Source organism: Protopterus annectens, chromosome 2.part1 (genome assembly GCF_019279795.1).
Source record: "Protopterus annectens isolate FY-2018-M chromosome 2.part1, PAN1.0, whole genome shotgun sequence".
NCBI lineage: Eukaryota > Metazoa > Chordata > Ceratodontiformes > Protopteridae > Protopterus > Protopterus annectens.
In genome coordinates this window covers 1,538,563,368-1,538,589,458 of record NC_056729.1, presented here as the reverse complement: position 1 = coordinate 1,538,589,458, position 26,091 = coordinate 1,538,563,368, and the positions used below count along the sequence as shown (strand labels likewise).

The 26,091-nt window shown below is 41.0% G+C and overlaps 1 protein-coding gene and 1 non-coding gene across 3 annotated transcripts in view; both read right to left on the bottom strand.

Annotated features, from left to right (window-relative positions):
* The window catches only part of PEX10 (peroxisomal biogenesis factor 10), a 159,621-nt gene extending 143,559 nt beyond the window's left edge, over positions 1–16,062 (bottom strand). Inside the window, exons 1-2 of one of the 2 annotated variants that reach the window (XM_044062995.1) lie at positions 15,985–16,062; positions 10,058–10,186 (exon numbers count right to left, since the gene is read on the bottom strand). In XM_044062995.1, coding sequence (XP_043918930.1) covers positions 10,058–10,169 — 112 coding nt within the window. In that variant the 5' untranslated portion in view covers positions 10,170–10,186; positions 15,985–16,062. Of the gene's footprint in view, positions 1–10,057; positions 10,187–15,421; positions 15,848–15,984 lie in introns of those variants that run through there. The other variant, XM_044062993.1, reaches the window with a different exon arrangement.
* A 6,895-nt stretch (positions 16,063–22,957) lies between these two features.
* On the bottom strand, positions 22,958–23,066 carry TRNAL-CAA. Its single transcript has 2 exons — positions 23,029–23,066; positions 22,958–23,003 (listed from the first exon to the last, which is right to left on the bottom strand). It is a non-coding gene; the product is annotated as a tRNA-Leu (tRNA).
* Positions 23,067–26,091: the final 3,025 nt, after the last annotated feature.

The following is a 26,091-nucleotide window of genomic DNA, read 5'->3' as shown; positions in this document are numbered from 1 at the left end:
TCTGGTGCCCATCTAGCAGCTCCAAAGAGTAAGGGAAGTTCCAAAGTGTACTGGCCATATTTCCCCTAGTAGTGTAAATACCACCTTGGGTTCCCTGTGAAAAGAGAGGCTAATAGCCTAGGGACTAACCTGGACAACAAAAGATAATAAAATAAAATAAATCAGACAAATGCTGTAGAGTATTACTAGCCTCTATACGTACGTGTGTGTGTGTGTGTGTGTGTGTGTGTGTGTGTGTGTGTGTGTGTGTGTGTGTATGATAAGAGCATATGTAAAGAAGTGAGCACTAGAAGGCCCTGAAACACAGAGACAGTGGTAAAAAGGGGTGTGGAGAGCTAGGCCAAAGATCATACTTACTGAGGTGTTCAGTGTGAAGCCTTGTCTTGGGTGCACATGGTGAAGTCCCAAGACAAAACTGAACATTTCCTGTAGGCTCTTATGGCAAGACTGTACTTAAGAAATTGTTCTGAGATTCATAACAGTGTGCCTTTTGGCACCAGTGCTGTGACTTGACATCATACCCCTGGTGGTCATTCACACTGGCTGGGAGTGTTGGGATTCAAACCCTATCAATCTGCCATTACCTCACCTTCATGCTGGTGAGCATTGATGGGATTCAAACCCCATCTGATAGTCATTTTCACATTACGGTCAAAGAAAATATGAAAATATTAATTAATCATGTTTTACTTGTGATTCGGTAGGTTTCTGCACGTGAAATTGTTGTTTACAGTTGATGCAACACCCTGACCTAATGTAGGAAATGGGAAAAGTGGAAGGATGATGAACTTCGATGTTATACATTTAAACACTCATTATATACTTTGTCATGAAGTCTGACATGTATATGGAGACAGTAGTGCTCAGTATTAAATACCATAACTCTGAATCTAAATGATCTTTGTGCTGTCTCATTACAGACAGTTTGTTGTATCTCCTATTTAGAATCATGTGCTTCATCAGTAATTTCTATTTTATTAAACTTTCTAGCTACACACAAAACCTCAACAGGAGTTTTGTTTATCCTGTTATGAGCTTTCATATGAATCTAAATGAACCTAATCAATGTTGCTTGATTGTTGAGATATTAACAGAAATATGAAAACTATAATACTGGCATAATTATGTACATAAAAATCATATATTTCCTTAGCTGTTCTAAACAAGGTTAAGTGTCACTGGCAGTTATTGGGCACATCAGACAAGTTTTAGGGAGATATATTTTAAAAGACTGTATATGCCATGGTTCAACAGTTATTACTCTAACTATGATTATACAAAAGTTGATGTCAAGAGGCATCACTAGGCTGGTCATAGAGAAAAATGCTTGGAAGTGTCACTAGGGTTTAACAAGTTAAAAAGGCCAGTTGACATGGTTTCTACATCTACTGAGAATGCTTCATGGACGTCAGCCTCATGAGGTGTAACAAGAAAAAAACACTGGGAGGAGTGCCAGGGTGTACACCATGATATGATGGAGATAATCTATTTCTCAAGGTACCTGCAAATAAAGGCTTGAGAATCTCACAGCGTAAACTGGACACTATTCTGTTAAGACAAAGAAGTATGGTTTGCCCTGCTCAGCTTGCTACATCATGATCCTCAAAAGTACAAGCAGCTTAGACAGTGGGTAGCTGGATGGATGAACAATGGCATAAGCAGGGCTTGTTCATAGGTGATTACTAGGCTAATGACTCCAGGTGGCCTTTTTAAGTCTAGCCATGCTTCCCAAAGTGAGACACAAAGCCTGTAGCTTGTGTCTGGAAAGTGAACACCTTAACTGTTATACCAACTCCTCAACAAAGACAACACAAGCATGAGATCCTGTAGAATATTGTTTAAATGCTAACACTGAATAATTTGTAGGTTATTTTTTTATTTTATAATTTGTTGACTGGGTTAATCCAACTAGGCTAGTAGCCTCTTTTCAGGGGAGGCCAAGGTGGTATTTATACTACCAGGGGAAATCTGGCCGGGGTATCAGGGAACTTCTCAATACGCTGTGGGATCTTTTTTGATAGGTGCTGTGAGATCTTTTACATCCACCTGAGCTGCCATAAACTTAAGCAGACTGTGTTTAATGTCTTATCCAAAAGACAGCACACTTGGGAGTACAGCATCCCCCTTATTCTGCACTACCACGTCAGCATCAGACTTCCTGGTGTGGGAATTGAACCCACAGACTTTTGCACCAAAGGTGTGTGCGCTACCTGTTCTGCCACTGACACTGTTGTTTTCTTACTTACTGTATTATTTATATTAATATTTCTATTTTAAACTAGAAGATAAATATAGATATAAATTGTATATTACTCAACTATAATGATCAATAAAGTAGTGTTTTACTAGGTTATTTGAATGTTTTTTTAAGTAACTCCATCCCTTCTTGAAGGCCTAGTGCTGAGGGCCCAAAGACTTTTTAGATCTTGCATTTTCCCCCTTTGTCTGATTAAAATTTGCTAGCACAAATGGTCTTTCAGAGCTTTTGTGCCTTTAGTCATTTAGCATTTATATTTTCCCCTGGAGATTTCTAGGGCCCCTAATCCTCTGAATCTTACTTCCCTGTAATGCCCTTCCTGTTGGGGTTTGCTCACATATAAAACAGCACATAAAATTTATGATAAAGTAGATGGAAGCAAAAACAGCCCCCCGTAAAGTAGTGCATGCCACCCAGAAAAAACATGTCCTTTTGAGCATTAGTGTACTTACATTTCTTTTTTATCTTAATGATGTGTTATATGCAGAACGACTGTTCAAATTTGCGCTAGTTTAAACTGAGATTTATTTCAGCTCCCCCTTCAAAAAGGGCCGATTTACATAATTTGTTTTATTTTCTCAGAATTCCGAATCAGTCTGATCCTACAGTGGAATGGGTTTAAATGCTTGTTTTATACTCAGTTTTATTATTGTTTTCATTATTATTTAAATATGAAAATATACATCTTTCAAAGGAAATATCATTTGCGAACAATAACTGAACAACTAACATAACTAAAAATAAACATGAGCAGCATATACAGACCAGCTAGGATATCATAACACATGATTTTAATCACTACTATCCTGCAGATTTGTTCTTAAATCATTTACAAGGTTATGTGCGTGTGTGTAATACAAAACCATGTTTATGATGATGTAACATGCCTGTTTATGTTGAGGATCACTATTTAAAATGTTTGCCAGGAATATTTCAAAATATTAAAAGAAATGAACCGTTAATCGATCACTCTTCCTCACATCAATTAAATGCAGTGCAATCACTGTTTTATATGGCATTGCCCCAAGATGCCGGACTTTACAACTTTCAGATTGCATTAAAAAGGTTAATACATTTTTATTAGTTGCTCTTTATTTATTTTTTTCATTTGGAGGTTATGTTGGCTTCCCCACAGTAGACCATCAGCTACAACCAGCTCCACTTCTCTTTCCTTAAGGTCTACCACATGAACTTCCTCCCTCAGACTAACTCCATTCATATTCAGGGCCTGTAAGAAGAAGTCTCTGGATGCCTCATACCTCTGCCACATTGCTCCTCCCTTTTTTTTCCCTTAAGGCCTAACCCCCACCCCCTGCATGCAGATATACTGTCCAAAGGATTGACAGGCAAATAGGTTCATGGTGCAACATCCATGCCTCTGGGTGCAAGTCAGCCAAAGCCCTGCCAGCTCCTTAAACACAATATCCCTCAAGTGTGTCTCCAGGCTTCACTACAGATCAACATTGGATGTGTGCCAGAGCCAATATCTCTTCCTTATCCCTCTATGGATCAGTAAACATGGGCCAATCAAACCCATGACCCTGTCCGCCTTCTCCTGTACCTGAGCTAGTAGTTAATGGTGGGTCACCAGAGTTACAGTTAGGGCTCCATCCCTCTGTGCCAGACTTGGCTGACCTTTTGTGAAACTACAAGAAACTTGTCTGGTAAACATTCCAGTGCACATAAGGCAATGGATTTTACAGCTTATGTGAAACACAAACAATAAACATCACACCTGATCATCAATGCTTTCAATTCGCTGGATTAGCAGTTATATTAGGTCATTATGTAAACTTTTGAAATGTTCAGCAGCAGAATCAAAGCCGCTCCAACTGTCAAGTTTCTAAGGGCTGAACAAGATACGAATATTTAATCAAAGTTGCAGTTTCACTCCAAAACAGACAAAACCATTGATTACAATGCTTGCTATTTGCCTTACAAAGTCACAAAAGCTGTGTTTAGTCAAACATGAGTTTGGAAGCATACCTCTGCAAACCACTATGGTTCAACACTGCCAGCATATGAGCAGTATAATGGAGATTGCCAGGCGAAGTCATCTAGTATATAATATTAGAGTCAGATACCATTTATAGCAGAACTATACTAACTCAAATGCCCTAATTTTGCACAGCTGTACTGTGCCCTAGTGAAGTGCTGGAATGGTGCAGCTATGCAGACACTGTAGGGATCAATTAAATTGTCTAAACGGTAATCCTTTTTCATATATTTTATGATGGAAATTGTCAAGACATCACTAAAAATTAGACTGACAACTGATATTTCTAAATCACATCCAAGTTTAATGTTAAGTAAAGACTTTTTCATGCTATTCCAACTGTAAAACTGTTACAGGAGAAAAAAAAATGGCACAATCACAACTAAAAGCCATGATGTAGTGAATTATAATATAAGCCTACGGGTCTAGGACTACTCACTGAAAGCACATTTCACTGAAAGTCAAATGACTGTGCACAAATCACTGAAAGCACAATTCACTTAAAACACAATTCACTGAAAGTTATATATGGCCTTTTCCCCACTGTAGTGTGACCCTGAAGTTAGAATATATAGTATGGGGGGTGTGGGGGGCATAGCCCCCCCACATAATTTGGATATATATTAAGTTTAGAAAAGAGTAGTTTATTGCAATTGCAAGTATCCATGTGTATAGTTCAAAATATTTAAAATAGGTGGGGGGCTATGCCCCCCACAACTCCCCAATATGGGGGGAGGTGCCCCCCCCATACACACCATTACTACATATTCTAACTCCAGGGTCGCACTACAGTGAGGAAAAGGCCATATATAACTTTCAGTGAAATGTGTTTCAGTGAATTGTGCACAGTCAAATGTGGTTCAGTGAAATGTGCTTTCAGTGAACAGTCCTAGACTCAAGCCTACACCCAGCCTACTCTGTGATTAATGTACAAATATTTATCATATGAAACAAATGAAATGTCTGTTCATACATTAAGGAGTGTCCCAAAAGTTCTTGTCATGTGCTCTTGCTATGACCAGGCAGAAAAAAAATTAAAATGTTTCTGTGGTTTCTCTTTCTAGCTTGTCACATTTGCAAGCAGAAGTAGAAAAAATGTTCCGTTTCATCCACCCTGTCCTTCTGCATGTATTAACCTGTCAGCACAAATATTGTGTATGCTAAAAAACTACACTGTTGTCATGTTCCTTGCTCTTTCGAAATTCATATAGAACATTTAATTACACAATCAAGGATGTCGAGAGTATTGCAGAATCACCCTGTGTCAGCCTGACGTGAAACCTACATATTCATACAAAATTTAAAACTCTGTCATCAATATCTAACATTTTATACAAAAGCTGGGCTTCTGTCCCTTGGAGCGACTACCGAACAGAAGAAGCAACATGTGCCCAATGTTTGCCTTTCTCTAGGCAACTGTACAATAAAATCTAGTGTCAATATTAGGTCTGTGCAGTGCTAACAAAAGTATACACAATTAGTCAGCTGTGTGAATACTAATATACGGATGAAACATGACTCAGAAGTAGCTATTCATGGATATGAGAATTTCAGATGGGAATGGTTTGGAATGGCATACAGTGACGTAGGTGTTTTCAGTACATTCAGGTAACAACTGGACTTTGTTTAAATAAGTGAATGATAGATTAGGGATTCTGTCAATGTTTCTCTTAAAGATAAGTTAATATGGAAATTGATATGGATGAAGTGGTGGTGAGTGTACCCAAAGGTGAGAGACTGGTGACTGGAGCAGATTTCAATGGGCATGTTGGTGAAGGGAACAGAGGGGATGAGGAAGTGATGGGTAGGTATGGTGTTAAGGAGAGGAATGCAGAAGGTCAGATGGTAGAGGATTTTGCAAAAAGGATGGACATGGCTGTGGTGAATACATATTTTAGTAACAGGAAGGAGCATAGAGTAACATACAAGAGTGGAGGAAGACGCACACAGGTGGATTATATCCTATGCAGGAGGGCCAATCTGAAGGAGATTGTTGACTGTAAAGTGGTGACAGGGGAAAGTGTAGTTAGGCAGCATAAAACGGTGGTCTGTAGGATGACGTTGGTGATCAAAAAAAGGAGGAAGTGTGTTACAGCAGTGCCAAGGATCAAATGGTGGAAGTTGAAAAAGGGTGATTGTGAGGTGGAGTTCGGGGAAGAATTGAGACAGGCACTTGGTGGCAGTGAAGAGTTACAGAATAGCTGGGTACCTACAGCAGAGCTGGTAAGGGAGACTGCTAGAAAGGTGTTTGGTGTGACATCTGGACAGAGGAAGGAGGACAAGGAGGCCTGGTGGTGGAATGTGGAAGTACAAGAAAGTATACAGAGGAAGAGGTTGGCGAAGAAGAAGTGGGATTGTCAGAGAGATGAAGAAAGTAGACAGGAGTATAAGGAGAAGAGGTGCATGGCAAAGAAAGAGATGGCAAAGGCTAAGGATAAGGCATATGGAGAGTTGTATGAGAGGGTGGACACTAAGGAGGGAGAAAAGGACCTGTACCAATGGGTCAGACAGGGGGACCCTGCAGGGAAAGATGTGCAGCAGGTAAGGGTGATAAAGGATAATGAGGGAAATGCATTCATAAGCGAGGAGTGTGTGTTGAGCAGATGGAAAGAGTACTTTGAGGGGTTGATGAATGAAGAGAATGAGAGAGAGAGAGAGAGAGAGAGAGAAAAGGTTGGATGAGGTGGTCATAGTGAATCAGGAAGTGCAACTGATTAGCAAGGAGGAAGTAAGGACAGCTATGAAGAGGATGAAGAATGGAAAGGCTGTTGGTCCAGATGACATACCAGTGAAGCATGGAGGTGCTTAGAAGAAATGGCAGTGGACTTTTAAACCAAATTGTTTAATGAAATCTTGGAAAGTGAGAGGATGCCTGAAGTGTGAAGAAAAATATTTTGGTACTGATTTTTAAGAATAAGGGTGATGTGCAGAGCTGTAGTAATTACAGAGGGATAAAACTGATCAGTCACAGCATGAAGTTATAGGAAAGAGTAGTGGAAGCTAGGTTAAGAAGGGAGGTGATAATTAGTGATCAGCAGGTTTCATGTTGGGAAAGAGCACTACAGATGCGATGTTTGCTCTGAGAGTGTTGATGGAGAAGTACAGAGAAGGTCAGGAGGAGTTGCATTATGTCTTTGTGGACTTAGAGAAAGCATATGACAAGGTGCCTAGAAGAGGAGCTGTGGTATTGTATGAGGAAGTCTGGAGTGGCAGAGAAGTATGTAAGAGTGGTACAAGATATGTACGAGGGTAGTGGGACAGTGGTGAGGTCTGCGGTGGGAGTGACTGATACGTTTAAGGTGGAGGTGGTATTACATCAAGGATCAGCTCTGAGCCATTTCTTATTTGCAATGGTGATGGACAGGTTGACAGACGAGATCAGACAGGAGTACTATGATGTTTGCAGATGATTTTGTGATCTATAGTGAGAGTAGGAACCAGGTTGAGGAGACCCTGGAGAGGTGGAGATATGCTCTAGAGAGGAGAGGAATGATGGTCAGCAGGACTAAGACAGAATATATGTGTGTGAATGAGAGGGAGGACAGAGGAATGGCTATGATGTAGGGAGTAGAGCTGGCGAAGGTGGATGATTTTAAATACTTGGGATCAACCGTTCAGAGTAATGGTGAGTGTGGAACAGTGGTGAAGAAGAGAGTACAGGCAGGGTGGAGTGGGTGGAGAAGAGTGTCAGGAGTGATTTGTGACAGACAGGTACCAGTCAGAGTGAAAGGGAAGGTCTACAAGAGGGTAGTGAGACTAGCTTTGTTATATGGGTTGGAGATGGTAGCATTGACAAAAAGGCAGGTGTCACAGCTGGACATGGCAGAGTTAAGATTTTAAGATATGCACTGGGTGTGACGACGATGAAGAGGATTAGGAATGAGTATATTAGAGGTCAGCTAAGGTTGGACGGTTTGGAGAAATAGCCAGAGAGGCAAGAGTGCGCTGGTTTGGACATGTGCCGAGGAGGGATGCTGGGTATATTGGGAAAAGGATGCTACGGATGGAGCTGCCAGGTAAGAGGAAAAAAAGGAAAGCCTAAGATAAGGTTTATGGATGGGGTGAGAGAGGACATGCAGGTGGTTGGCGTGACAGAGCAAGATGCAGAGGACAGGAAGAAATGGAAACAGATGATCCACTGTGGCGACCCCTAATGGGAACAGCTGAAAGAAAAAGATGATGATGGCTTTTGCAAGTTTTTTTCACTGTACATTTTTGCCTCTGTGCCTGCCAACCATGGATCCTCTTTCTACTGTTCTTGAGCCCACCTGTTCACCTATACCAGATGTCCCCAGCGAATAGGCAGCAGCCATCCAGAACAGCTGTCCTCAAAACAGCCATAGAGGCAGTTTGTGCCCTCAGTGCTATTCCAGCAAGCAGACTGTTTCATGTGTGGTCATAAACCCAGGTCTATTATCATGACCTTGAAACTGCATAATGCTGAAATCCTATTCATCGACACGTATATGTCGAATCCCAGTTAAGCGAACAGCCAGATCTTAGAGTTTTTTCCTAGGGAAAAAAAAATGGTTGGCTGCTGCTGTGGATTTGCCCTTTTCTCCACTGTAGTGTAATCTCGGAGTTAGTATATTTAGTTGGGGGTGGGGGGCACAGTCCCCCCCCCACTTTGTTATGTTTGTACTGGTGTGTTGTGTTCAGTTGGCCTACTGATTTTTTTCCCTGGGAAACAAATCTGTGATCTGGCCATTCGGTTATCTGGGAGTTCGACATATATTTGTCGATGAAAAGGGTTCGGTGTTATGCGGTTTTGAGGTCATGATATAGACCCCATAAACCCACCTACTGGTAGCTGACTTGAGCACCTGCATCACAGTGGGCCATTCTAGATCATTCACATGTGCATTCATGCTTCCAATCACACACTAATGAGGGTTATCATCACTGGCTTGGAATCAACAAGCTCGTGTCCTCAGTCTTGCCAATTCAATGCCATGCAAGCCTCTGCCTACATGGTGGTGATCAGCCAAGCAGAAACTACCTCTCCTCCTCACCTGGGTGGGTGAGTCAATGACAGCCAAGTCAAGAATTCATTGATCTGTGTCACAGATCCAGATATTTCTGTGTGTGTTCTCTCACTTAGTAATTAATGCTCTCCAAGTCCATGAGCTAAACTAGATTTTAGAGGGAAGATACAAATGACTACCCAAAACATTCGGGATAATAACAAATAATGCTTTTTGATTCACTATGGACATTTTGTTAAACTATTTTTATGATGATGTTATTGTTCTATTTCAAAATTAGGAATGCAACAAGTTTGTTTTTAATAATATAAAAAAGATTCATCAAGTGTAACAGCTTGTTTTAAGAGTATCCTAGGAGTGCCGATCTCCTTAACCATTTTCCACAAAGTGATATAGTACAAAAATAGGATTCATTAAGTGTCAAATGTTTATATCTAAGTTTGGTAACACACACTCACCTGACAATAAAACTGAGAAACAGATAAGATGCAGTTTTCTGTGGGAGAGGGGGACTTTGTACCCTGCATTTCCCCATTTCTAAATAACTAGGAGGTTGCACCACAAGAAACAGGCAGTGTCAAAAGCAAAGGATGACTTGCAATTAACCACACACGGTTAAAACAGTTGCATTCCCTAGTCTAAAGACAATGCCACACACAAGACTGAAGGCTAAATCTCAAAGCTCTCTCAAACAAACAAAAAGCTATAATGGCTAATACACCGAGAAGGTATGCAATGTTTTATTTCTGTGTAACTATAAACACCAACCTACATTTGGCAAAGCAGGAATCACAGAATAACTATACACACTGCTTTTACCTGCAAAACTCTGACAAATTTCATTGGCATTACTTCGGAGGCAGCTTTGATAAAATTCATCTTTCTGATTAGCACGGATCAAATGTGGCTGATATGCAGATACCAATGGCATGATGACGACACAATAACCTAAAAAAATATAAAACAGACAGTTTATAAAGGGATTTTGTGAGCCTTAACGGATGTGCCTTGGGTGGTCCCTACAGCATTTTCCTGTCCAACAGAAACAAAGATATAAGCATGTTAACAATCATAATAATTCATTAAGGAAGTTTTTAAAATATACCTCCTGGCCACTTATATTAAGCCTCAAACTAGTTTCTGCACTTTTTTATGTTTTTTTTTGCACCCCATGTTTGCCAATTATCAATCTTTCCCCACCTGGATTTGAGCCGATTCATTCCTCTGTACAGATACGTTAAGATTAAAATGGTTTATAACCTTACATATAATTAAGCAGGTGCAACAGCTTACATATATTATATACACAAGAAAATATAAGAAATAATCATGTTATGATTTTGTTACAATTCTAAAGAACTTAGCATAAACTGAACTTTACATCTTTACATATATTAAACATACAAGAATGAAGAAATAATCATGTTAGGATTGATAGTGAAGAGAAGATATAATCATGTTAATTTTGGAAACCATAATGAGGTGAGCAATGGTAGAGGGGACATGCAAGAAAAATTATACTGTTAGGAAAAAAATGAACACAACAACATGTACCAACTCTTTTGCTCAACGTTTTCTGGAATTCATAAATTCCAACGCCTTGGATCAACTTATCCACACCCCCACCAGGGGCAGCAATATCCTAGACCTGGTCATTACCAACATGGGTGAACGGTGTTCCACACCAGAGGTCAATTCCTCGTTGGTCAGATCCGACCACAAGATAATCACCCTAGACATCCACATCCCGCCCCCACCTCCCATTAGGGAAACCACTGTAAAAAATTTCTCCAAAGCCAACTTTCTGCTTTTTAAAACAGAAGTGGCAAACTTCATGACACCCATGCAGACGGACAATAGATGTACGACTGCTGAATCCTACAAAAATGTACTTTATAAGCACGTACATGAGTGCATGGCTCGTGCTATCCCTAACAGAACTAAGATGCTGTCCTCCAAAAAAAAAAAGGAAGCCAATCTGGTGGTCCCCTGCCATAAACAAACACTACAACAGAAGAAAGAAACTGTTGCAAAAAAGAGTAAACTCCCATGATCGGAGGAACTCCCTGGTCAGCCTCAGTAAAAAACTGAGACCCTTCATAACATCCTCCAAACCTAGTTACAAAAACAAAATCGCCACTGATTCTAGACAACCACAAAGCATTCTATAGCTATGTCAAGAATCTTAATGGCAACACTCGGATCTGCTCTAAGTTACAGCACAATGGTACTAAATACACAGAACCAACTGACTTTACCAACATCCTGGCAGGTAGTTTCAGTGCTAACTTTACCCCCCCTCTCTTCCCCTAAAGGGCCTATCTCTATACTGAAGGAATGCAAAGTTCCTGTAATCACGGCTGCACAGGTAAAAACCACTATCTCCAAAGCCAAGAACACAGCATCCATAGGACCTGACAACATCCCAGGCTGTGTTCTACACGAACTACAGAACGAACTGGCACACCGCCTAAGTAACATGTTCAATCATAGCCTCACCTCAGGCTTTGTGCCCTCTGAATGGCAGACAGCGACAGTTATCCCACTCCACAAAGTGGGAGCCAACATGGACCCCAGGAACTACTGCCTCATTAGCCTGACGAGCCTGGTCTGCAAGGCCATGGAAATTATAAACAAAGATATTGGTAATCTCCAAACTCTGGACCCCACCCAGTCTGGATTTGTAAAAGGCAGATCATGTCTCCTATACCTGACAGACTGAGGATAAGGTGGTTCACACAGCCTATCTACATCTCGCCAAGGATTTTGACACCAACCCCCACTCTGGAACTATAGATAAACTCACTAAACTAGGTATAAATCCCTATGTCACAAGATGGGTTGCCAACTGGCTCACTGACAGAACCCACACTGTGAAAGTAGCAAACTCCAAATCCGACTTCAGACCAGTGACAAGTGGAGTACCACAGGGTTCAGTCTTGTGTCCTCTCCTGTTTGCTATCTACTTCCCTGAAGTACAGGCTAACACAGAAGGTATTTGGCTAACAATGTTCGCAGATGACTGCAAACTAGGAGCCAGGAGCCATAACCAAAACTCCTAACAATGTGGACATCCTACAAAATGGTTCACTGAGACAGATGCCTGGTGTCAAAGCCATGTCCTCAAGCTCAATGCCAAAAAGTGCATTATCCCTTTTTGTAAAAACTCAATACCCATTGACTACCACATAGACAATAGTGTACATAACACCGAAAGTGTAATAAGAGACTGTGGGACACAGGTGGACAGTAGTCTCTCCTTTGATAATCACATCGCCACAGTAGTCAGGAAATCCTTTTACGTGGCACACCTCATCACAAAAGGTTTCTCATCCAGGAAAAAAGAGGTCATTGTTCCCCTCTACTCGTCACTCATTAGACCAATTATAGAGTACAATGCCCCTTTTGGTATGTACCTCACAAGACATCTACAACAACTGGAAAGGCCGCAAAAATACCTCACAAAGAGGATTACTGGCCTCAAACAGATGCCCTACGCAGACTCTCTCAAATAACTACAGCTTTCCTCCGTCACATATCGCCTACTCAGAGGCAATCTCTGCCTAACATACAAAGCTATGTCAAACCCAGAGCTGTTGGACATGCTCTACTTAAAGAAATGTCAATCCATCCGAGCTACCCACTCTAGGGACCTAAACCTTGTCACCACAATAAACAAAACATGCTGGAGGGATAGATTCCTGTCCCAGAGACTTCCCATACTCTGGAACAAACTATCTATCTATATCAAACAAAGCTCCTCATTAGCACCCTTCAAGAAAAATCTTGATGATTGGATGAGAGATAGGAAATTCGCCCTGGGGATCACTTCTGTGGCTCTGCTCGACAGGGCACAGGAAAATAATTTTCTTGGGTGGCGAAAGCCAGGGTATCTTTTTGGCTAGGCTTATATAGGCCCTAGAGCAAATAGCCTTGTACCTACCTATAAACAACTATCTACACAGTTCAAAACATATATATGATGGGGGTGATGTAGGATTATGGAGACTAAAATCTGTGTAGCGGAAAATATATTTGAGCAAACACAAAAAAGGTTGTTAATTTGTTTAGAAGGCTAGATAGTTATGATAGAAGGTAAGCAGAATAGAGAAGACGAGGAAAGCTAATAGATATAAATTTGTTAAAGAGAAGTATAGATAAAAAAAAAGGATGAGAAAAAAGGGCAAGTGGGGTGGTGACGAGGGAGTTGTGTATAGTGAGTGATTTGAGACTATGTTACTGGTGTGCATGAGCATAGCCAGTCATGAGAGTTGTTTAAGGCGCAGTTTAAAACTAGCTGGGTTTGTGGTTTGTTTTATATGGAGTGGGATGGCATTCCACTTTTTTGTTACATAGTTTGAACAGAGTCATCTGCTGAGTTTTTATATTTGGTAATTAACAGCTGTTATTGAGAAGTAACACATATTACACTAATATGCAGTTATGAGCTGTAGTGACATCAGTATTGCTCAGAAAAGCCCTATAGCAGAACTCTCTCCTTTTTTGATGTCAGTCTAACTACACCAAGCCCAAATAAGATGTAAATTACAAAAACACGTGCCTTTTGAAAGTCTAAAACTCTTACCTGGTATCCTCAGAAAACTTAACTGCAATTAGGGCAAATATATACTAACTTTGAAAATGCAGTATGTCAGAGTAATGGAAGGTATATGGGGTCAACTATCTGTAGTGGATGTGTAGGCACAGGGTTGCAAAGGGTGTACAGCTTCACCCCGCTGCAAAAGCACTTTAAGGATGTAACTGTGAGTTCTGGACAACCACAAGTATAAGGATTCTCAGTATCAGCTCTTGCACTTCCAGCAGGGATCCACAAAACCCAGAAATGCAGAGGAGCACAGTGTAGTTCAGAATATTTCTGAACTGTTGTGGTAATTCCTGAATACTAGTGTGACCACATTAGTTCATAATGTACACTGGTTTCTCTAGAACTTGGACAATGCACACAGTGCTATACTGTACACCATAAGTATACTACCATTTTAAACACAGCAACAATTATGCTGGGCATGCTTACTCAACTCAGTAGTGTCTCCTGAGCACCAAATGCACTCTTCCATAAGGAGGGCTCACTGGGTGCCATTTTGTGTTCTCTCATAATGGGTTGCAACTTCATCCCCCACCCCAACTTCAAACCCCTCCTCTCCCTCCAACAATGCCCTTTCATTTCTAAGCAGTAAGAGCAAAAAGACTAGAGATGTTAAAAGATGCTGTTTTTAAGAACATGAACTATATGTATTGTCAAAAACAAAGGTTGGCTGTTTCAAATTCACCATGTATACCAAGATGAGTCCTAGCTTCAAATTTATACTTATGTTTGCTCGTTTACCGGGTTAAAGCACTGACCAACAATGGCCAATCATTTCAAACTCAACCCAGGATGTACAACAAGAACAGACAGAATGAGTATACAATAATAACTAATGCAACACATAATGGATATAACATACAAGTACACAATAACAATTAATACAAGGTTATAGTATTTGCAAGACAAGTACATCACACAGTACAGTTAACATTACACTTCTAGCAAATAAACTAAATAAAACTAAACTAAAAAGCAGTGAGCTTAAGAGAAGATGACTATTAACATGTACACACACAGTAAATGAGTTACGTGTTAAAAGTCAGATCAGGAAGAAAGGTTTTGTAGTGCAGTGTAGTTGTGTCTCAGTGTAGGTCAAGTGATATGACCCACACAGACATCTGCACGCGTTTTGTTGATTAAAAAATAAATCTCGCTTAGGTTTGCTGGGATGGACTGCCACAGTTTAGGTGCAAGTACAGTCTGGAGTTCTGCTTACAAACTTGGCAAGGGAATATTTTTTCCACTCTTTCAGAACAGTTCTGAACTCTGCAAACAAACACACAGCTTCAAGAAGCTCCTCTAAAGAATTTTCCAACTCTCCCTTTAAGTAAACTGTCACAGATTTCTTTTTATTCTGCAACAATAAAGTGTTACTCCATAACAGTAAAATGATGCTGTAAGTAATCTGCAAACTCATTATCCAACATATTTTTTACCAATGCTGTAAACATTCCAAGTCAATTAGAAATGGTCTGCCCGATCTCATATATTACACCCCACAAATCCTTATTTTAATAAGCTAGATCTCCATGTAGTTCGTAAGGCCTGTGTGTACGTATTTAAATGACACCTACATGCATATATCAACCTCTTCTCACTGGAGAGTTTGGAAAGTGCTTTTAGGTCCTTTAGTCCAATTGTCCAAGTGACACATATAAAGCTTGATTAAATAGTTTTCCCTCTGCTGCCTGCACTTGATTCTGCTGTCTTTCCTCACAACAATTTGGCTCTGACTTTTTTTTTTTACTTCTTCTTTGAATTTACTTCAGCTTTTGACACGTAATATGGCCCACAGCAACAAAGCTTTGTTACACTACGCTACTGCTTTCTGATGAGCAACCACGGACATACAAGACCTGAAAAATCGCACTTCAAGATAGCGTGCAAGTGTGCTTCTTGACGATTGTTTACATTAGTACACGCCATTTTACTTCCTACAATCACACCAGGGGCGGTGCTTGCTGCTGTGCAGTAGCCATACTGCAATTGGTGAAAACAAAGTAACATCCATAGCGATAGCAGCACGTGTATTCATTGCTACTCGTAGGTTGGCCTTTTCGTCAATATAGTGCAATCTGGTTGGTATATTTAATTTGGGGGGGGGGGGGGTCTTCAAAAAAATAAAAATAAATAATACCTGTAGTCTTTCTGCGTACTACGACACGCCCGTTTCATCAGTCAGTCACAGAGGTTACGCCCACTTTTGCGCGACAGGCCTGCAAGGTATTTCTCTAATACGTACAGAGCCATTTTATTTTGTGCATTGCTTCGTACGGAAATTGGTAGTCCTGACTGCATAATGGCAATTGTGCTTACATTTGATTCTATGCTTCTGTGTCAGTGAATGAATTACCAACCAAAGAAAGCTACCGGCCTGGAGAACGCAAAAAGTCACGCCTTCAACAGACAACACAGAAGGAGTAACATTTCTTTAAGTACATATTTTCAAGTTAAATTAGTATTTTTACGTAAAAATGCCAACAAGTTGGCCCTTAAGCAGTAATGGAAGGCTACTGTTGTTTGGTTTCGTGTCCTTGCACATGGGCATCAACAATTGAAACAATGAGTGGACTCGGGAGGTGTATTTATTTATTTTATTTGCAATTGGTTTACCAGGATAGTCCATTGGGCCAAAGGAACCCGGTTTCAATGGAGTCCTGGGGAGAAAAGCTACAAAAACAAATAGCAAGGTTACAATAAGGTATTTGGTTACAATTATACAATTACTATGGACTAGTAAAAAAATGAAGGAAACCTAGAAATACAGCAGACTAGTGAACAAATATATACAAATATTACAGTCTTGTATAGCTGAAAATAAAAAAAATTACAATATAGAAACTGAGAATCTTTTACTACATAGGGTAGGTTACACTTGAGGTATCTTTCATGCATTCAGGATGAATAGCTTAATACAAGCAAGAGAAAGATATATGAGCTGACATAGAATTTTTACAATATGGAAACTGAGAAGCATTTTCATCTTAGGGTATGTTACACTTGAGAGGTACCTTTCAAGTATTCAGAAAAAATAGCTTAATACAAGCAAGAGCAAGATCTATGAGTTTAGGAGAGTAAATGGAAATTCCCATTATGAATAGGGGAGGAGAAGTGGAAATTCCCAGTATGAATAGGGAGGGAGATTATGTGGGGTGGTAGCAGGAGCATTCCCACTGGGAAATCGGGTGTGAGTGAAGGGATTTTTTGAATGAGAAGTGATTTGTGATAGTACGAATGGATGGGGGTAAGGAGTTCCAGAGACGAGCAAGACTGTAGGATAAGAGATTTTTTTTCCAGGGGGACAAATCCAATTAGAATACTAAGATCTAACAACCAAAACCTATCGGGGAGGTGCATTTTAAAGGTAGAGGAAAGGGAGGGGCAGAGGGAAGGATTGAAGATGAGCTTGTGTGCAAGAGTCAGTTTTAATGTAGGTGAGGTGATTGGGTAGTTCTAACCATTTTAGTTTGTGGAGAGCCGAACAGTGGTGTGAGATGGACTTATAGGAGGTTGCAAACTTGGCAATTATGTTATAGCAAGAGGAGAGTTGTGTTTTGAGTGAAGACTGTAGGTTAGTTAGGAGTGGGGCTCCATAGAGGAGGGAGGGGATGAAAAATGTGGTAGGGTGAATTTGGTGGAGGGTGTTAAGATAATGATTCTGTCGGTAGAGCATGCCAAGTTTTTGGTGTTTTTTTTTTTTTATATTTAATTGAAGGTGGGAGTTGAATTTAAGCTGACTGTCAATTTGGATCCCAAGTAATTTGGCCCCAGATACCAGTTTGAGTAATAGAGAAATTACTAGTAATAGAGAAATTACTTGGATTGAAAGAGGTAGCTTTAGAGGGGGTGAATACCATTAATTTGGTTTTGGAGGCATTGAGTACAAGGTGATGTGTTTTCATCCATTGTTCGGTGGTTGAGAATGCATCTTGAGTAAGCTTTAGAAGTGTGGGGATGGAGGTAGCAGAACAAGTAATAGTTGAATCATCTGCATATCAGATAATTTTTGTTAAAGGGATGGAGTTGTGGAAATCATTTATGAATATATTTAAAAGAAGGGGACCCAGTATAGATCCCTGGGGAACACCAGTTGGGGTGTTGATGAAAGGGGAGGTGGCTTTTTTCCATCTTACTGCTTGATATCTATTGGATAAGTAGCCAGTGAACCAGTTCCGAGAGGAGGGTGACAAGCTTGGTGAGTTTAGTTAGTAGTAGATTGTGGGAGATAGTATTGAAGGCCTTAGAGATGTCTAGTAGGAGAGTAGAGACAATGTGGCCAGAGACCCGGGCTTTGTTCACAGCTTCCAGGAAGGAGAGAAGGGTGGTCATAGTACTGTGACTGGGTCTGAAACCATGTTGTGTTGGAGTTAGTAGGTTATTGTCTAAGAGGTGTGGTAGGAGTTGTAGATGGATACACTTTTAAGTTTAGAGATAGGATAGCGATGGGATGGAAATTTGTGATATTGTTGTTGCTGCCGCCTTTATGCAATGGTACAACAAAACCCTTTTTCCAGATTTGGGGTACTGAGCTTTCTTGAATGGAACGGTTGATTAGAATGCTGATGGGGTAGGCAATGGCTTTGGCAGCTATACTGAGAAAGTAAGAAGGAATGTTATCAGGGGCATTAGAGCATGGTTTTAGTTTCTGAAGTAGTTTTTATGGTGGATGTGGGTATAGGTTTTAGTGAGATTGGTGGAGAAAGTGGGGGAATTTGAGGATGTTGATGGAGAGGAGATAAGGTGAGAAGCAGTGGTAACGGGCGAAAAGTTGGTAGGGGAGGATGGGGGTGTAGTGAGGGGTATTGTGGGGTTAGAAGATGAAAAAGATGAGGTTAGTTTGGAGATAGAATCAATGAAGAAGGTGTTGAATTGAGTGGCCAAGTCTATGTCTGGAGCGTTAGGTTCCGGGCTGGGGTTATCTGGTTTGCTGGGATTAAGGAGGGTGGAGATACATTTCCAAAATTTTTGAGGGTTTGTTTTATTGTTTTGGAGTATGGAGAAGTAATTCTGTCCATCGGAAATTATAAGCTTTTTTACTTTGTTTCTGAGTATTTTGTATTAATTTTGGGCTAGGGGAGTCCTATGTTTCTGATATGATGACCATGCTTTATCTCTAAGGTGCATAGTTGCTAGTGTGTTTTTTGTTAACCAAGGGGCAGTTTTGTTTTTTATTCTTTTTGTTTTTATGGGGGCATGTTGCTCTAAGAGGTTTAAAAAAGTTGAGTTGAAGTGGGCGACTGCTTGGTTCCAGGGGTAGAGTTTTTAGGGTGTTTCAGCTGATTGCTTTTAGAGAGTTGGAAAAGGTAGTGGGGTTGACTTTTTTTGGCAGCAATTAGGGGTGAGGCAAGTCTGTGTGTGAATGTGGGCAAGTGGTCACTAAGGGTGCCACTATTTGAGAAGTAATGAGGGTGGGAGACTAATATCCAGTCTAGGGTACTACCACTGGAGAGGTTTTTTGAGGGCCGAGTTATGGAGTTGATCAGCTGAGAAAAGTTGTAAAGGTTAATGTTAAGTGGGTTTGTGGGAGACTGTATTGCGGACCAATTGATATTCATGTCACCTGTAAGTATAGTTTCGTTGTTAATGTAATTGGAAAGCCAGGAGAGGATGTCCTCTAGTGTAGAAATATTGTCGCCTGGGGGGATGTAGATGGAGGCTATGGATATGTGTTTATGTTTGTTTACTTGAAGTAATGCCAGGAGTAGTTCTGCATTATTGAATTGGGGAGTTTGTTATAAGGGGTAACTGATAAGGAGGATAAGTGTAGAAGGGCTACTCCACCTCCTTTTTTGTTGGTTCTGTCTTTTCTGATTACAGAGTAGTTGGATGGAATTTTTTTGGAATCTTTTATATGGGGTTTTAACCAAGTTTCAGAGATGGACAAAATGTCTGGTTTGTTATATGTAAGCCAGGCATGCAGATTAGGGATTCTGTTAACTATACTTTGGGCATTTAAGGAGGTGAGTAGTATGGCTTTATCTGTTGAAGTGGATGGGCCTGGGTTGGGGTGCATGTCTCCTAATAATAGAATAGAAGTGAGATATAGCATTAGGTTGGAGAGATACTTTGTCTGCTTAGAGTCAGGGTTGAGCTTTGGTAGATTTATGAGGGATGATTTAGTTTCTGTAGGGATAGGATATTTGTGAGGAGTAATACGTTTATAAGAGAAGAGAAGATGATATTTTATGGGGTATAGGCATGGAGATATTGGGAAGTGTGAATATAAGACAGGTGGGCTAAGATGGTTTGTAGTATGAAAGGATGGAGTGTGGTTGTAGTTACTTGGCTGGGTGAAGTAGTAGGTATAGGATATGGTGATGAGCAGTAGTAGATGAATAGAGAAGAATAGGGCTTTTGAGAGCATAGTGAGATAGGTTACGGAGAGTAGGTATGTAGTGGCTGGCTAGTTTACTAGGATAAGAGAGTTGTAAATTTTGGGAGGAGACAGAGGGGAGGTACGGTAGAGTATTGGCAAATGTAGGGAGGAGTAAGAAGTAGGTGTGGAAGGGAGGAGGTGACTAGTTGGGGTGGGGTGAAGGGTGTGGCTAAAGGATATAAGTGTAGAAGTGCTGGGACGGGTGGGAATTGGGGGCAGGGTAGGGGATCAAAGTGAGCCCGCAGGGCAAACGGAGCGGGTGTAGCTTCAAATAAAAAATTACATTCTTCATAAAAAGTAACTGAATGTGTTTCTGTTTATAAAATAAATTGGAAAAGAACCATGAATACTTAAGTGTCTGCCAACTAAAAACAACCTGAATGACTTATTAAGGTAGGGAAAGAAAAAAAATTATGGATAATGTCTGCATTCCAGATATACTCAAACTTCAGGGTACTGTTATTTTAAAGGGACAGCCCCAGTGTTTAAAATTAGGGTCCGAGTTAAGCTGACAGAAGTCATGCCCACTTTGACACATCATTTTCATTCCCACCCACAGTGTTGTCTTGTCTTATATCCTATAAATCCACAGTTCCAGTGTTTCAGCTCCCAGGATAAACTAATCTTTGGATTTGTGTTCCTCCCCGATTTACATTGGATTGGGAAACTACGCCCCCAGATCCTGGCTCATATTTAAAATTAAGAAAGCTGTGCCAGGAAAAGGGACATTAGTGTAGACTAACTTATTTACATTTTGCATCACAAATGCTACTACAGATGTACAAACAGCTTGCTCATAAAAAATGGTGCATTTGTCTAATAGTATTCAGAAATCAGCACATATCAAACTAGAACCTGAAAAATATCCTAGACCTGGTCATTACCAACATGGGCAACCGGTGTTCCACACCAGAGCTCAATTCCTCGTTGGTTAGATCCGACCACAAGATAATCACCCTAGACATCCACATCCTGCCCCCACCCCCATTAGGGAAACTACCGTAAAAAATTTCTCCAAAGTCAACTTCACACTTCTTAAGACAAGTGGCAAACTTCACGACACCCATGCAGGCAGACAATAGACGTACGACTGCTGAATCCTACAAAAATGCACTTTATAAGCACTTACACGAGTGCATGGATCATGCTATCCCTAACAGAACCAAAATGCTATCCTCTAAAAAAAGGAAGCCAATCTGGTGGTCCCCTGCCATAAACAAACTCCACAACATGAGAAAGAAACTGTTGCAAAAAAGAGTAAAATCCCATGATTGAAGGAACTCCCTGATCAACCTCAGTAAGAAGCTGAGATCCCTCATAAAATCTTCCAAAGCTAGTTACGAAAACAAAATTGCCACTGATTCTAAAGACAACCACAAAGCATTCTATAGCTATGTCAAGAATCTCAATGGCAACACTCAGAGCTACTTCAAGTCCAGCACAATGGCACTTAATGCAGAACCAACTGCTACTGCCAACATCCTGGCAGATAGTTTCAGTGCTAACTTTACCCCTCTCTCACCCCCTAAAGGGCCCATATATATACCGGAAGAATGCAAAGTTCCTGTAATCACGGCTGCACAGGTAAAAACCACACTCTCCAAGCCAAGAACACAGCATCCATGGGACCTGACAACATCCCAGGTTGCATTCTACATGAACTACAGAATGAACTGGCAACCCACCTTGTTCAATCATAGCCTCACCTCCGGCTTTGTGCCCACTGAATGGTGCACAGCGACGGTTATCCCACTCCACAAAGGGGGAGCCACCACGGACCCTTGGAACTATCACCCCATTAGCCTAACAACCCTGATCTGCAAGGCAATGGAACGTATCATCATGGAACTTATAAACAAAGACATTGGTAATCTCCAAACTCTGGAACCCAGCCAGTTTGGGTTTGTAAAAGGCAGATCATGTCTCCTAAACCTGATAAGACTTTTTTGAAGCAGTCACCAAAACCATAGATGAGGGTAATGTGGTTCACACAGCCTATCTAGATCTCGCCAAGGCTTTTGACACTCCCCCCCCCTCTGGAATTATAGATAAACTCACTAAACTAGGTATAAATCCCTATGTCACAAGATGGGTTGCCAACTGGCTCACTGACAGAACCCACACTGTGAAAGTAGTAGACTCCAAATCCGACTTCGGACCTGTGACAAGTGGAGTACCACAGGGTTCAGTCCCGGGTCCTCTCCTGTTTGCTATCTATTTTTCTGAAGTACAGGCTAACACAGAAGGTCTTTGGCTAACAAAGTTTGCAGTTGACTGCAAAGTACGAGCCATAATCAAAACACCTAACAATGTCGACATCCTACAAAAGGGCCTCACTGAGACAGATGCCTGGTGTCAAAGCCATGGCCTCAAGCTCAATGCCAAAAAGTGCAGTGTCATCTCCTTTGGTAAAAACTCTGTACCCATGAACTACCACATAGGCAGCAATCTACTTAACACCGAATGTGTGATAATAGAACTTGGGACCCAGGTGGACAGTAGTCTCTCCTTTGATAGTCACATCGCCACAGTAGTCAGGAAGTCCTTCTACGTGGCGCACCTCATCATAAAAGGGTTCTCATCCAGGAAAAAAGAGGCCATTGTTCTCCTCTACTCAACACTCATTAACATTCAGTCAGAGGCTGTTGCTAACCCCTTGAGGGCATTTAACCTCCTTACGTCCACACTGCAGGTTGACTCATTTCACAGTCTCAGGCAGTAAGCAAAACACATCTGTCAGAAGTGGGATTTGAACCCACACCTCCATAGGGAGACCAGAATCCCCATGGTGGAAGGAGTTTAATCCTTGAGTCTGGCACCTTAGACCACTCGGCCATCCTAACACATTAGACTCATTATAGAGTACAATGCCCCTTTTGGAATGTACCTCAAAAGACATCTGCAGCAGCTGGAAAGGCCACAGAAGTACCCCACAAAGAGGATTACTGGCCTCAAACAAATGCCCTACACTGGCCGCCTCAAAAAACTCCAGCTTTACTCCGTAGCATATCGCCTACTCCAAGGTGATCGCTGCCTAACATATAAAGCTATGTCAAACCCAGAGCTGTTGGACATGCTACACCTAAAGAAATCCCAATCCCTCCGAGCTACACGCTCTAGGGACCTAAACCTTGTCACCACAGTAAACAGGACATGCTGGAGGGATAGATTCCTATCCCAGAGACTTCCCATACTCTGGAACTGGCTACCCATCTATGTCAAGCAAAGTTCTTCATTAGCACTCTTCAAGAAAAATCTTGATGAGTGGATGGGAAATAGGAAATACACCCCGGGGATCACTTCTGTGTCTCTGCTCGACAGTGGCACAGGAAAATAACTTTCTTGGGTGGCGTAAGCCAGGGAACCTTGTTGGCTAGGCTTACGTAGGCCCTTGGGCCGATAGTCTAGTACCTACCTATGAACCTATGTCTTCTTTATATAGACTTTCATAGAATTTCCAAAATATTTCTAATACTTCTACAGGATCCCTTATCATTCTTGTTATATGCTCCCTAGGCATAACCATTGTGATTTTAGGAAGATTTTAGTCACTTTTTAAACAGCGGGGTGGATGAGAGGGATGTTAGTTCACTTGGAAGCTTGTTCCAAGTGTTACCAACAGAGTTAGTGAACAGGTAATCCTGACTTGTTGTTGGATTTTAAGGTAGATACTAGTACCCTATTTGCAGATCTTAGTGTTGTTAGGTTTTTGGGGTCTATATTAGAACAACTGAAGTTTCAGAACTTCGAATGTTCTAATATCGACACCTAATAAGCAAAAGCTGAAAATAGTGAAGTTTTAGATAACCAAATTCTTTCCTAGGGAAAGAATTTGGTTGTCCATTCCTTTTGCTTCACTATTTTCAGCTCTGCGGTGGAAAGTTACGGGTTCAGGTAAGTGTGCGATTGTGTGGACGTGAGGGTTAGGGTGGGGTAGGTGAGTTAGTGTTAGGGCGCGGGTCAGGTAAGTGTGCGAATGTGTGGATGCAAGGGTTAGGGTGGGATAGGTGAGTTAGGGTTAGGGAGCGGGTGAGGTGTGTGTGTGATAGTGACGGACCTTAGGGTTAGGGTTTGGGTTAAGGTAAGTTGGTAGATAGTGGTGTATGTACAGTTTAGTGTAGGTTTAGATGTAAGATTGTAGGTGTATGTGTGTGGATTGCTGTTTGTTTGGTGTGTTTGTGTTGTTTGTATGTGCTTTGGAACAGCAATTTTTTTCCCCTAGGAAAATATTCGATGTTCTAATTTTTCGGTCTTATCGGTTTTCGATTAGTAGGTGTCGATATTAGAACATTTGAAGTTCTGAAACTTTGATGTTCTAATATAGACCCAGGTTTTTGTATTGGCTAATAAGGTTACAGAGAATGGGAGTATTTGTAGGATGATGCAGAATCTTATGAATGATTGTAAGTTGCTGTATAAGAAGCTGACTTTGCAGTTCCAGCCATCCTAATAGTTTGAGATTCTGGCAGTGATGGGTTCTATATGGGGATCCAGTGGCAAATCTGACTACATTATTATAAGATGTTGCCAGTTTGCAGATATTGCTTTTGGAGATGTTTGTATAGATTGGGGAGATATAGAGAAGGGTGGAGATTAGGTGTGTTTGGGCGATAGTAGACCTAGCTGAAGCTGTGAGAAAGGTTTTGAGTCTATAAAGGAAACTATGTTTTCTATTACCTGATCTAATAGTTAGGTTAATTTGTTTGTCAAAGTTCAGATTATTATCAGTAGTCACACCTAGCAGTTTGGTGGTCAAGTCGGGAGATATTTTAGTACCATTGTTGGATGTGACTGTAAAGTTAATAGCAGGGGACTTTAAAGTGAGAGAGAACAATAATAATTTGTTTTTTTGGGGGGTTAAGGAGGAGACAGCATTGATGGAACCAGTTTTCGACTAAGTTAAATACTGTTTGGGTCTTGGTTTGAAGCTCTGCAGGTGACGAGGCACTACATATTAATGTTGAGTTGTCGGCCTATTGTTTACAGGTGGCCTGTGGAATGGATGTTTTCAGATCATTAATGAAAATAGTAAAGAGGAGAAGTCCCAGAATGGAACGATGTGGGACACCAAGAGAGATAGGGAGTTGAGTGGATAGTTTTGTGTCCCAGAGTACTGCTTGGTGTCTATTTCCTAAGTAGGACTTAAACCACTGAACTGTTTGGGTGTCATATGAGAAAGATCTTAGGATATCTGACAATAGTTGATGATTCACCATGTCAAATGCTTTAGAGACGTCAATAAAGAGGGCTGAGGACAGCAAGTTGTTTTTACGGTTTTTATTAATGCAGTCTGAAAAGGATAGGAGTGCTGTTGTAGTACTATGGAATGGCCTAAAGCCATGCTGGCAGTCCACTAGTAGGTAGTTTTGGAGGAGATGATCAAGTAATTGATGATGAATACATCTCTCCATAATTTTTGCTAATGGGGAAAGTAGGGCTATGGGGCAGATTTTAGCGAGTCCATTTGAGTTACCTCCCTTATGGGGTGGAATAATGTGTGAGACTTTCCATAGATAGGGGATGGAGCATTCTGTTATGGTTCTGTTAATTAATATAGAAATTGGGTAGGCAAGTACTCCAGCTGCCATTTTTAGGTATTCAGCTGGTAGGAGGTCAGCTGATGGAGTGCAGGGTTTAAGTTTGAAAAGTAGGTTGCGTATAAGGGATGTTGGGACAGGTTGGAGGTGTTAATGTGTGGGATAAGTTGGTTGGCAGGGGTGACTCAGCAATGGTAACAGGTGGTATGGGGGGTAAGGTATTGGCTAATGATTGGACTGTTCCAGAGAAATATTTGTTAAAAATATCATCAATTTGGCTGGGAGAGTTTTGAGTCAAATTAGTGGGGGTAGGTGTTTTGGAGTATCCAGG